Source organism: Sylvia atricapilla, chromosome 4 (assembly GCF_009819655.1).
Source record: "Sylvia atricapilla isolate bSylAtr1 chromosome 4, bSylAtr1.pri, whole genome shotgun sequence".
NCBI lineage: Eukaryota > Metazoa > Chordata > Aves > Passeriformes > Sylviidae > Sylvia > Sylvia atricapilla.
Window position 1 is genome coordinate 9,030,393 of NC_089143.1, and position 13,118 is coordinate 9,043,510.

Here is a 13,118-nt window from a genome sequence, read left to right on the forward strand (position 1 = left end):
AGCACAGTCTTCACTGAATTCAGTCTTCCGTATATTTAGCAAACTTGCAAAAAAAAATTAAAAGCAAATACCTGAGGAAAAACTTCAAAGATGCTCTCAAGCCGTCTCTCAAGATGCTATAATAAATATATGAAAGAAGGCAAGGGTAGTCCTTAAAATAGTTTTCAGATATCAAAGGCCTGGAAGTGAGAACTTTGCAGCAGCTGCCCACAAGTGTGGCATGTGGCTGAGCGCCTCGCTGAGCACCAGACCTGTGTTTCTTTAGCCCCCTGCAAGCTCCTGTTGAGCCTGGGGGCTGCACAGACTTCACTAACTGGGCTTCTGGACTTCTGTGTTTTGATAAAGAAGCACAGCTGTAGTAGTGAATGAGTCTTTAGGAGGGTGTGGTTTGGGTTTTTATTGTGCATTTCAATTATTTCAAGTATATTAACAATACCAGCTCACGTTAATTGGGTAATCCTGAACTATACCATTTTATGGGCAACAAGAATTAAATACAATTTGGGCAATTGGCTTAAGAGGGCTTATAATGTGTGTGGATTACAGGAATCCCCATAATTAGTCCCACAGCATTCATTTAATGTTGGAATATTGAAGCACACAAATTATAAAGGTTAAAAGCAAAATTTCTTTCCAGCTGACACAGTGGCATTTCTTTAAAACTATAATTTGAGTTAATACAGCATTCATTAATAATAATGAAGCTTTTAGTTTTCATAGTTCCTTTATTTATTTTCTTTACATTTTTCACAGCAACATAATTGCTGTCAAGTTTCAGGTGTGTTCTACAGAAGTAATAAATTTATTATAAAAATAGACCAAAAGAGTCACCTCTGAAAGAAACTATCAGCTGTGATGAAATGATCCATTTGATCACGTTCTTCAAAGCCCCTTTTTATGCATTTTACCATATTAAGAAGAAACATTACACTTAAATAGTATGCCCAGTTGCTGATTCTTAACTCTTTTTAACCCGCTTGGGCAAGTGGAAATTATCAATAGCTTCACCTCTCAAAACATATGTATTGTACCTCACCCAATCTGAGCTGTAGAAAATGGAAATGTAATTTTAGAAGTACTCATTCTCTGTAAGAGCAATTACGTGTTCACTTTGGGTTGTGTTTAACTGTCGGTGTCGTGGATAGTTAAAAACATATATTTTATTGCATCTGACATCTTCACTTATTTGCCTTGTAAGATAAGCAACAGAAATATTTCACTTTTTCAGGGGAGTAAGCAGTTGCTGAACAACTACCCTGTCTACATCACTAGTAAACAGTGGGATGAGGCTGTAAATTCTTCCAAGAAAGATGGACGACGGCTCCTTCGCTATCTCATCAGATTTGTTTTCACAACCGATGAGCTTAAGTACTCATGCGGCCTTGGGAAAAGGAAAAGGTCAGTGCAGTCAGGAGAGACAGGTCCTGAAAGACGTCCTCTGGATCCAGTTAAAGTAACATGTCTCAGAGGTACTGCATCTTTTCGCTCAGTGTCCACCATATGTGATCTCATTTCACCACATTGGCTCTGGCTCAGTAGAAGCATTTGGCTGACAGTTGCAGAACTAGAAGGGGTTTCACAGCCAGGTGACAAGCGCCCAGAAACCCTCCACTTCCTTTTCATACATACATACAAGTGTGTATGTATGTATAATATATGTGTTTTGGGTGTTTTTGATGGGAAAGAACAAAGCCTCTTATTTAAGAGAGGAGACAAATGCAAGGGCACATGACACTGATACACTTTAAAAAGCAGTGAAGCAAAACCAGACAATGCTGATTACACTCCTTTATAATAAACTCAGGTCACTTGTTAAAACTGAAACACAACAAAACTAATCAAAGGAACAGTTACAGTCTGACGTCTAGTAAGGATATGATGCACAAGAATACAGTTGCATCATTGGGATTAGAAGCTGAGTTTCAGAGTAGGTTTGGAAACATCTTCTAGGGTCAGAAACACCTGCAGGTTAATTACCTACAAAGTGTACACAAGCGCCTTGTCAAGAATTTAACTTACTTTTGGCATACTGATTTTCAATGTTGTCTGAAAATATTAGGGAACAACTTTCCCCCGTGTTTAGCCTGGAAAGGGAGTGGAATTTTGCCAGCATTTCACCATGTCAGAGCATGAGGATATTGCACAGAAAGGTTGCAGATTGAAAAGAATTGAGGATATTGCACAGAAAGGTTGCAGATTGAAAAGAATGTTGCTTTGGTTTCCCAAAATTGTTTGAAAAGGCTGGTACCAAGCTTCATCATAAAACATACAAGACAGGACTTTTTAAAGCTGAAGTAAAAATATGCTTTTAGTATTAATATCTGCATTGTATAAATGCATGTGCTTATTTTTCCTTTAATTAACTCAGAGCTAACTTTATAGTATTTTTTGAGCAGATACATAAAATTTTAGTTTAATTAAGAATGTTTTACTAATCAATGCAATGTAAAAAGCTATACTGTGGTCAGGCAGTGATAAAAATATCTTCACTCATTCAACTGGATTCCAAAGTGGCTATACACATCAGATATATGGGCCTCTTCCCATTTAGGGTAGAAGAATCCAACAAGGCTAAGTAGGTAAGACTTGTGGTTAGAGTATATTGATGTAGCCAGATAATGAACTCAAATTTTACATACAGACAAATTAGGCAAAAAGCTCGTTTTGTAGTACAAAATAATCTTTTGACCTGCTGTATGAGTCTCTACCAGAAGTCTGTCAGAGCTAAGTTGAAGGGCAGGTCCATTGCACATCATGCTGCAGAGGTCTAGGGAGAGATTCAGGGGCCCAGGAGCTCTGGAAAATGAAGGCTGGATACAATGACTTTAGCATTTACTAAGTTCCTTTAGGTATCGCCTAATAACCTGCACATAAGCTCAGTGTTGATACCCTTTTCTTCCCCTTTTTCTCACCTGCCTCCCAAGACTAATAGTAAATTCACCTGTACATGGAATTTTGCATGTGGCCACTCTCCTTTCTGAGGTCCTGGACACACAGAACACGGGTAGCACTCCTTGGGAGAAAGAGAAAGGGTAGTTTCTTTCATTTTCAGAAGGTTGAAGAGGAAGCCAAAACATGCAGTATGTAATGGCCAGCTAAGAAAGCAGAATAGACAGCTCTCCCTTTGGGTTTTTGTGCGTAGGTGGGAACATAACAACTTTCTCCAGTGCTGAGAGTTGGCCACCAGCTCCTACTCATTTACAAGCCAAGGTAGCAAAGTATCTGGCTAATTCTCAAGCCGGCTAATTATGCCTTTCCACTAAAGCAGGGAGTGCAAATTGGTTCTCTGTCTGCACTCAGTGTTTAAATATATATAAACATTTTTAATATATTCCTACAACTGGTGTCTGGAACCAGTTTTAAAACATTCTGGCATGCTTAAATTATAGCATTACTTTTTACATGGTAACCATTTCTCTGAGAAAAAGACGAGTCTGTGGGGGCACATGTGAACATAACTAGGTAGGAATTACTATTGCCTGTGTGGATTTCCAGGGAAATGAATTTAAAACAGAGATTGCTATCACTTTTGCAGACACACTGCTGGAGGAGCTATGCAAAAATCACATCCTAATTGTCCAATAGATGAGATACCTTGCAGGCACGGGAACTCATGTAAAAGCACAGCATTCCCTGTCTGGAGATGTGGTGACAGTAATGAAGTTACCTTACACCACTTATTGTGCTGTTGGCTTGTCAACAGTAGAAAATAGAATTTTAAAATATCCTGGGACACACAATGCTGCATGAGGGAATAACTAATGTTACAGAATAAATAAGCAGCTCAGTTTCTGTATGAGGTACAGTGTGTCCAATATCTCTAATAAGGTGCCCTCACATTTAAAGTCATATTTGGATGTTTCAAAGTTCAAATACACCTATTTGAGTTATGTCTAGGAGTTACAACTCCAGAACTGACAGGGCACCTTCTGCAAATCTAGCATATAGCATGTCAAAGAATCTGAAAAATAAATTATAAAAACTGTAATCATCACATACTGTGTATGTGGCAGCAGCAGCTATTTAAATAGCTAAAATACATGCAGTACAATTCATTTTCTCCTGCATTGAAAACTATTGCAAGGCTCCCCAGATCAACCCTCTGATCTCATTTAGCTATTTCTAAGGCCAGATTAGTCTCTGAAAAAAATAGGTGTGAAATACAGGGAGATGAAAATAGCAGAACTTAAAAGTAAGATATCCCAAACAGACAGGAGCATCAGACTGAAGTCATGGCAGTGACATTTTCCTGCAGGCTGGAGTCTCCTGCAGGTTGCAGGTGCTGATGGAGCCAGCAGGGGGAGGGCAGAAAGATCCAACAGCAATCACCTTGAGGTGTAGCTGCCACCAGGTTTCTAGTGAAATACGTCCTGGCTCATGTTAGCTTCCACACGTATTGCGCATAGCCTGCACTTCAAATTAATTCTTTGTATTTCCACAAGAAGGGATTTGATATCCAGGTCCCATGAGTCACCGAGGTAGCTCAGGTGTAACAACATACACTGCATGTGGACAAACACACTTGTGCAGAAACAAAACCAGGTCCAAGTGGCATTATCATGGCATCCCCCATAAGGCTTTACTTCTGCTTAACTAGAGCAGCAATACCTCCTTTCTTCTTTCCCATGAGCTTTTTGACACCTGGGCAGCACCAGATGCCGCAAAGCCAAGTTGCTTTTTTACCCCTTGCGTGTTTTCCCGCAGAGTTCATTAGGATGCACTGCACCTCCAACCCCGACTGGTGGATGCCCTCCGAGGAGCAGATAAACAAGGTGTTCAGTGACGCGGTGGGACACGCGCGCCAGGGCCGCGCCGTCGGCACCTTCCTGCACAACGGGACCTCCTACTACGAGGGGACTGAGCACCCGGGCTCACAGGATGAGGTCTTCAACAGAGGTATGCAGGATGGATCTGGGGATTGATGGCAGCCGCAACCACGTCGTGCAACAGTAGCAACCACTTGATTTAGGAGAGACTGTTTGTTAAAGGTACTTAACCCTGCTGTCATTTAGGAGTCCAAAGCATGTTTGAACACATACTGCATACATTTCAGTTTCTCCATCCTACCGTGTCCCAGTTAAGAGAAAGATATCCATTTTGAGACCTGCTTTATGGGACTTCTCAGTGCCTATTATTTCCAAACCTTTCATAGCACACTCAAAGGGAGCATGCGGTTCATTTCATCCAGTTGTAGAGGAAAGGTCATTTAAAAACTATAAAAATGTCAAAAGAAACAGCAGCTACTATCTCTTCAGTCTATTGATAGCAATCCTAGGCCTGGACTCAGAACAGCTAGGTGCTATTTGCTTTCCCTGACTAGAAGATTCAAGTACAAGTCTGCACACTTACAACAAAAATAGAGAAGTGGTTTCCCATTTGCTAACAGAAAAGAACATAATTATAAATGCTACCTTAAAATACCATACAAGATAGAAAATCCAGGGACTTTCTTAGCCAGCTCTGTCAGGAAATTAAGCTTCCCGAGTAAAACAGGAGCACTCATCAACAACAGAATCTTTCAAAGACCCAGAACAATAACAGGCACTTCTAACAGATAAAAATTGCATTGTATATCAGATAGACAGTATATTTATCTAGATTTCTAGAGGATTAGGGTTGATCATGACAGTTTTCATTAAAACAAGATTGCTAAAAACAAATTGCTATTTCAGAAGACAGATTTTCCTTTGTCTGTTCCTATTCTGCAGCCATATTACGTAGCTTTAGAGGCTTTAAATTGCCTTTTCTTGTTTTCACTTTAATTTATGTTTTATATCCATTCCTTGAAAGAGGCGAGGCAACGTGCTGGTTTCGCTCAGTGTTGCATTCAGGGAGGGGTTGGGCAAGAAGAGCCTGGTTTAGTGTTCTGTAGTAAGTAAACATGGGATCCAGAGTGAGAGCTCTAAGAAAAGAGCTGTTGGAGCAGAATTAATTCACAATGGTGCACAACACTGAAAGCAGATACTAGCTTTAAAAACAAAGAGTCAGTCCACAAAAAAAAGTTCGATTTTTAATGTTTAGGAGTCCATTGTCCCTCTAAATTGATCCATGCCAGAAATATGCAATGCCAAAGAAATTATATCCTTTCCTTTCCTCGTCAGGGTGTTTTCATCTCCTTACCTTTGTGTGCTCACTCAGGCCAGTGTTGGCATCTTCCACAGCCTGAGCCAGCACTTCCTGAGGCAACATTTCCCCGCTGGCAGGTGCAGGGAACTGTTTTTTGGAAAGCAAGCTCGCTTCACTTTTGACCATCCTTAGTGCTACCTCGTCAGCGTTGACTCTCCTGAGCGCGTCTCTCCTACTCCCCAGCTTTCCTCACCACCTTGTGCAAGCCACAAGCATAGCTACTAATGGCTCCTTCTCCCCTTCTCCTCCCCTTCCCGACCTTCTCCCCATGCACAGGGCAAGGCAGGAGGCACCAGGACTCTTCCTCAGAGACGAGGAAGGGCTCTCTGGGGTGCAGAGAGCCCAGCCTGGCTGCAGGCTCCTCTCCAAGTTCAGCTCAGCCCCACAGGAGCTCCCTCCTGCCCTCTGCCTGTGGCTGTGACTGGTCTCTCCTGGCCCATGGGACACAGGCCCACCGTGCACTGCCATAGAGAGGACCTTGCTCAGTCCCTTTAGGCCCTCAAATGTCCAATACCTCTCAGTTCACTTTAATTTTGGTGATTTTTTTTTGAAAGGGGGTCGAAAGGTACTCACTGGCCCCAAAATAATTGATTTCTTTTCTAAAAGTCAACTAGCAGTTTAGTCACACAGGACCTCACTAGACCAAGGGGTTTAGAACAGCATTCCTTCATTACAGGCAGGAGGTGACTATTTTGGAGCAGGTCACACCACATGGTGGCCTCTGGAGGAGAAATTCAGTGTATAGAAATGTCACAGTACAGATATCCTATAGTAGCTTTTCGGTGTTGAACTTACACTTTTTTAAAAGGAACTATAATAGAAGATGTTACATTGCTCGATGGTGTAAGTCTTGCTGGTCTATGTTTAATGTGGTGACACATGCCAGAACTATTTGGTAAAACATGTCAGAACGTGTGAGTCAACATTATACTGTAAATTTGTCCACAGCAATATGTATCATGCTGTATTTTTGTAAACATTGTGATGGTTTCCTTTCAGATGCTTAACTGTATGATGTTTGAAGTATAAACACTTCTTAACAGTCACAGAATTACTGAACTGGACAGACCTCTCGCTTAATAAGTGAAAGATTTGCTGAAATTACTAGTAAGCCTAGCTTTATTTTTAGTGTGAAAAGCATAGCCAGCATCCTGGAACCACTCACAATCCTCTACTCTCATTGTGCAAAATAACCAAAAGTATAATTTCATCCTGAAAGCCACTTCGGCAGGAGAAATGGCTTTGCAGGTTTGGACCTTTTTTATGAACAAATTTTGTCCTCAATTGCTTATGTGCACTGGCCAGTGACATGAATCATGGTCACAGACAGGCAGTAGCAGACATCAGCTCATATTTTTGTTCACGTTTGGTTTTAAAATAACAGAGTATAAAAACTTTTGTCAATTGTCTGTTTTTAATTGCCATCATGGCCACTTGACCCAGCCATTTCATTTTAAAAATCCCAAACCTTGCACAACAACCTCTTCCAGTTAATTTGTTCATTAGGTGTTATAAATTCATACACATGGAAGCATCTAAATAGCTGCAATATGTTAGATGTGGGACCTGAAATAATAGATAGCACATAAGCCCTTGCAGATATCCATATTTAGGCAGTGTGCTTTATAAGCCAGCACGTCCCTTCCCAGCGACAGAAGGAAACTGCTATCTATCATGTCACTCCAGAAAGTCCCAGGAGGACAGAGATCCTTGTCTTATCATTCCCTCTGCTTTAATCTTACTGTCATTTATGTATCTGCCTTCTCTCAAACTTTGTGTAGCAGCACCGCACGCCCATCTGTGCCAACATGCCTTCGCTATATTTTCTATGACAAATATTTGTGGAGAAACTGTGATTAAAAAAAGAAACAAAACATTAATCCTGATATTTTTATTGTTATGGTGTAGTTAATTCTATGAATACTTTCTTATGATGATTGTACTGTGTAGAGTAAGTACAGGTTAGGGATAGACCTTTATCAGATATTGTACAAAAGAAAAGTGCATAGTGTAATATAGACTAGTAAAGTTTTTGTGACAATTTCTATAGGATGTGTGAATTGTTTTCTATGTGGCAACACACATTTCTTTTAAAGAATATAAAATCTTAGAGAATTTTTTAAACAGTCAATATTTTTAATTATAAAGACATTTGTTACCTACAGTTTACTATTTCAGGTGTTAATTCTAATTTGAATATTGGTTTTATTACTACATACCTCCAGTTCCATTTGTTCTGTTGCATAAAAATGCACAATAAAAGTTAGTCTCTGGTTAACCTGTCTCTTTCTTTCTCTAGAGGCAATCTTGTGTCAGTGTGACAGCCATTATACCTGGGTCTCACTATAAATGTATATTAAAAGTTTTAGATTTATATGAAGACCTTGAGCATTTTCTTTTGCATTAAATGCTGTTTGGTATGAAGCATCAGAAAACACAGTGAAAGATTATGAAGAATTCAAGTATGAATATAATAGAAATCATTTTCTCCTCAATGTGCAACCACATAGATTTATATGCTGGTTAAATACAAACACTATTCAAAGGAAGTACCCATCTGCAATCTTAAAACCTGGATTTTCAAGCAGTGACATTTAAATCCCATTTTAATTCAGAATCCAGTGATGGCTGAATGTATCCTGTTCTCTTGAACGCTTTAGAAAATCCTGGCTCCAGATAATTTGTAGAGGAATTACAGTGACAAACATTCACCATGGCAAACCACTGCTGCTGGGCTGTGAAGCCAGAGCCTGCCCACAGGCTGGTGTCAGCCACTTGAAATGGTTACCAAATAGTGCCATTATAAAACAATGCTTTCGGCTGCCTGTAATGCTGCAAAATTATCTGGGCTTGGGCAAGTATTTTCTAGGTCAGGTGCTTCAGCCTACTGGGTTTTTTTTTTGTGAAAATCACAATTAGTGAGAATAGTTTACTAATCCGCCACCAAAATAATTTCAGGTAACTCCGAGAAATGGAGGTAGAAAACCTGTAATAATCCATCTGAAAAAAATCATAATTAGCTTCTCTTTGAAAAACTTTGACTTCCCAGACTTTTGGGCAATGGCTGGAAATGTCTGAGGGTAGATCTGGAGGCAGGACACAACAGGGATGGGCTGTGTGCGACCCAAACAGGGTGAAGGAGCAATACAGGCAGGAAGCCAGCAAGGAAAGCTGGCAGGGAAGAAGAGTACCTGAGTAGGGAACCAGAGGCAGCAATTTGGTTTGTGAAGCTCAAAAAGAGAGATTGGGTCTAACAGCAGGGCATATGGAATGGGATAAGCATGAAAAGTAGTACCTGGGGCTGGGCAGGCAGACAGAAGGGATACAGAAGAGGTGCTGGGATGAGGAAGAAGCAGGCCGGGGAAGTAACTGCAGTGGAACAAGCAGCACGGATGGGAAGTCAAGAATGTCTCATTTTATCATTCTTCCACTAAATACCTGTTAAACATACTGGTAAGGCAATGTCCCAGAAGAGAACTTTAGGGTCCAAGTCAGACATTGAACCTCATATGTACAAAGGTAGTTTTTACCTCATTTGCTTTAAACAAATTCATGTGCAAGCTCATATTACTAAAGTGTTTGTAATCTTACTTTACTAAAATTACTCATGTTGCAAAATCTTGTCCTCAAGAGTTCATCTAGACAGGGTTTTCTCTGCCCCTTCCCTCTGCTGAGGCACTGACTGAAGCCAGTGGACTGCCACTAGCTCAGGCAGCAAAGACAACAATACAATGCGTACTGACTTGCAAAGTGAATTTCTGTTTGGAAACATGCACATAATCGCAAAAAGATCTCCGTATCTCAAAAAGAACTCATCTTTCCCTACCTGACTCTTACTTATGCTCATCAATACCTCAATGCTTTAGCACAAGGTAAGTGTGAATACAGCTCCAGGCAACCATCAAATAAATCTTAGTTATTGACAGAGCAAACCAACACCACTGATGGGACCTGACCACACCTTAAGGCCTGTTTAAACCAGAGGCTCTGTCTTGGTTATTTCCTAGCAAGTTCATACATAAACAGCTCTGCAGGGATAAATCTTCCCTGCTGCACCAGGGACCACCTTGGAATACTTGGCAGATCTCAGTGTATGACCTTTCCTTATGAATTCAAAAACCTTCCTCCACAGACCCTTCAACATCTAAAGTATAAAAGCAGCTTCTACAAATGTATCACATTTAGGGATAAAAAAAAAGCCACACCAGCAAAGTAATTAGTTAAGTTGAGAGAAAAAAAAATCTGACATGAACTTATACAACAATGTTGGGAAAAAGCTCAAAAACCCTTTTCTCCTCAGAAAGGCTTTAAACTTTCTCACTCATCTAAATGATATAATTGCCTCAACCTAGGTTGTCTTTGTAGGAAAATGGAAAGAAACAGGTTTGCTAATGACTCGAAGTAGTTTCCCATTAGAAAAGTTAATATTAAATTTAGTTCCCATTTGGGAACAGGGTCAATAGTACAGCAGAAAAAAGTCTAATTAAATCTCTCAAAAATGCAATGTGATTGAAAAGCTGAAATTATTCTTCCAAAATTATGTGAGAACCTCAAAGAGCCAAAACCTGAACTACTCATTCAACTGATGGAAAGGGCATTTTTTTTTTAATTTGCTAAAGGATGATCCAAAGAAGCAGAGCAGCAAGTTCCAACCAAGTTTCTTGACAAACGGAATGTCAAGGAAACACCTGGGGTGTCTTTCCTATCCACAGCATCAGGAAGACTGCTCCAGGCTGAGACATTTCCATGAAAAAGTTGACCTTGGCACATTCATAAACCCACCAAAGACTAGCCAGAGTAGCACTGTACATCTCCCTCAATGATCCAGAATTGTCCAATTACCTACTCAGCAGATGGAGCACCTGGAACATAGATTTTGGAATAAGTCTTTTCCACCTAAAATTGTTTTGAACTACTTGAAAACTGAGGTTCTACAGTGAAGGTCAGAACCAATGAAATCAGTGCAAAGCATAAAGAGAAAGGAGCAGAATGGGTTCAAGCCATAGCCTTGGAAAGTTTTTCTTGCATCAAGGTTTCCAATTTGTCCAAATTCATTAGGATCTTCTTTCACAGTTTTGTTTTTTTGGGGTTTTTTGGGTTTTTTTTGGGTTTTTTTTGCTGAGATGCTGAGAAAGTTGTCTTTCATAAGACACATCAGTGAGGTACAAATCTGCAGCCAAATGCACCTACAAACAATTACAACATGCAGAGACAGAGGTTGAAATTCAAGATGGATTTTCTTTATGACTGCCTTACAGAAAAATAAAACCCCCACATTTAATCCCTAAACTTAATGTTTTGTGTATCCAGAGCAGCCCAATTTAATGTAAATTGAGGAGTAGGTAATAGTAGCTGTTCAATCAGTATTTGGGGTAAAAAAAATACTTCTCTGAAACACTGAAAATCAGTTTTACACTAGAGCAGTGAATAAATAACATTTAAGTCACCTCAAGTGTCAGAAAGAGAATTTAGAAAATATCTTACTAAGCCCCAACTCAGCATCAGAACTGAAGTCTAAATAAAAAAAAAAAAAAATTAAATCACCAAGAGTTTGGGTAAATCAATACACATAATTTACTGGGAGCTCAACTGGCACAATTTCTGTGAAAGCAGAAATTATGTCCCTTTTTCTCAAGTTTTAAAAAAAAGTTTAGTTCAAATGCTAAAGGAAGGTTTACTTTCCTCGCTATTTTAATAAGTCCCTCATAAAATATTTGCAAAGCAGAAAAAACTCATTATTGAGCAGAACTTTTAAGATCACCTTCAACCAGCTGACTGCAAGGTCTCACTTCAACCCATTACTCCCCATTTAACACAACGATTTTTGAATGGCCTTTCAGTAAATGCCATAGACAGCAAATAAAAGAATGGATTTTGAAGATTCCAGATTATATTATGTGAAAAGACACAGCTCTCTCCCTCTTTTGAAGTGGCTTAGACCACTTGCTTGGTTATTCCAACAGCCCAAAGACAGCCCAGTATTTGAACTTGATGTCAAACAGACAAGAGATGAGGCCCTCAAGCCTGTCACTTCTCTGCTCAGAGGGCTCTTGTGCCATTTGGTTCATTAGAGGAAAAAAAACCCAAACACAACAAAACTATAGGAAGTCAACAAACTTGTCTTGAGAAAGGGAGTCTCTTAACTATGAAATGAAACATCTTTATCAATAAGGATATAGCCTTATACATCTTCAGCAGTAAGTGCATAGCCAAATTCTTTCCTGCAGTATGTTGCTTGACCACTTTATTTCTGGTATCTGATACCACAGACAAAAATTCCAGTTTTTCGAAGTTTCTCCACTTCAACAGCCAGATTTCTGACATTTTTGACTCTATTTTTCCAACTACATATATTTATAGCCCAATTAGAAGCACTTCTTCCCGTAACTGGATAAATAAGCAGTTTTATTTGTATTACTGATAAAAAGTAGCACTTTAGTGTACCAGACAGTATATTAAATCCTTTATAAAGTTGACTGATTTCAAGCTTTTTCTGAAGAGGCTTGGACAGCTTTGCTGGGATTGTGAAACTATGGTTACTATGCAAGCCTAACACATAAATCCAACCTCTTCAAGGAATTCTTCATACCCTTGACTGTACAGAGACATGCAACCCATCTGTAGTACTGTCTTTCTTCATGTCATCCTTACATTTGGATCCTGACATCTAGTCCCAACTGGAGACAGTGCCAGGGGGGTGTTAGAGCCAGGCAGAAAGAGTTTTCTCAGTACTAGGGAAGGAACTGCCCTCTTTGAGGGCAGGGGGTGGTGAATAGGATGAAAGGCAGAGTTGCCAGTGAGATTCAGAGAACAGATTCAGAGCCTGGCCAGCCTGGGCAGGCTGATTCCTCACCACACTCATGCTATTGAACAGAGTGCCAGCATTGCAAAGGCAGATTGAATAACTATTACAAATAGATGGACACAACCCTTGTTTTGCATCCATAAAATGGCTATATGCAATTTGAATTCAGAAATGTAGCAAATCATCA

General features: G+C 39.8%; 1 protein-coding gene across 1 annotated transcript in view; it reads left to right on the top strand.

Moving 5' to 3' along the window:
- The window catches only part of BEND4 (BEN domain containing 4), a 28,072-nt gene extending 22,715 nt beyond the window's left edge, over positions 1–5,357 (top strand). The window contains exons 4-5 of the mRNA XM_066317059.1: positions 1,229–1,469; positions 4,705–5,357. Coding sequence (XP_066173156.1) covers positions 1,229–1,469; positions 4,705–4,922 — 459 coding nt within the window. The 3' untranslated portion in view covers positions 4,923–5,357. The remainder of the gene's footprint in view (positions 1–1,228; positions 1,470–4,704) is intronic.
- Positions 5,358–13,118: the final 7,761 nt, after the last annotated feature.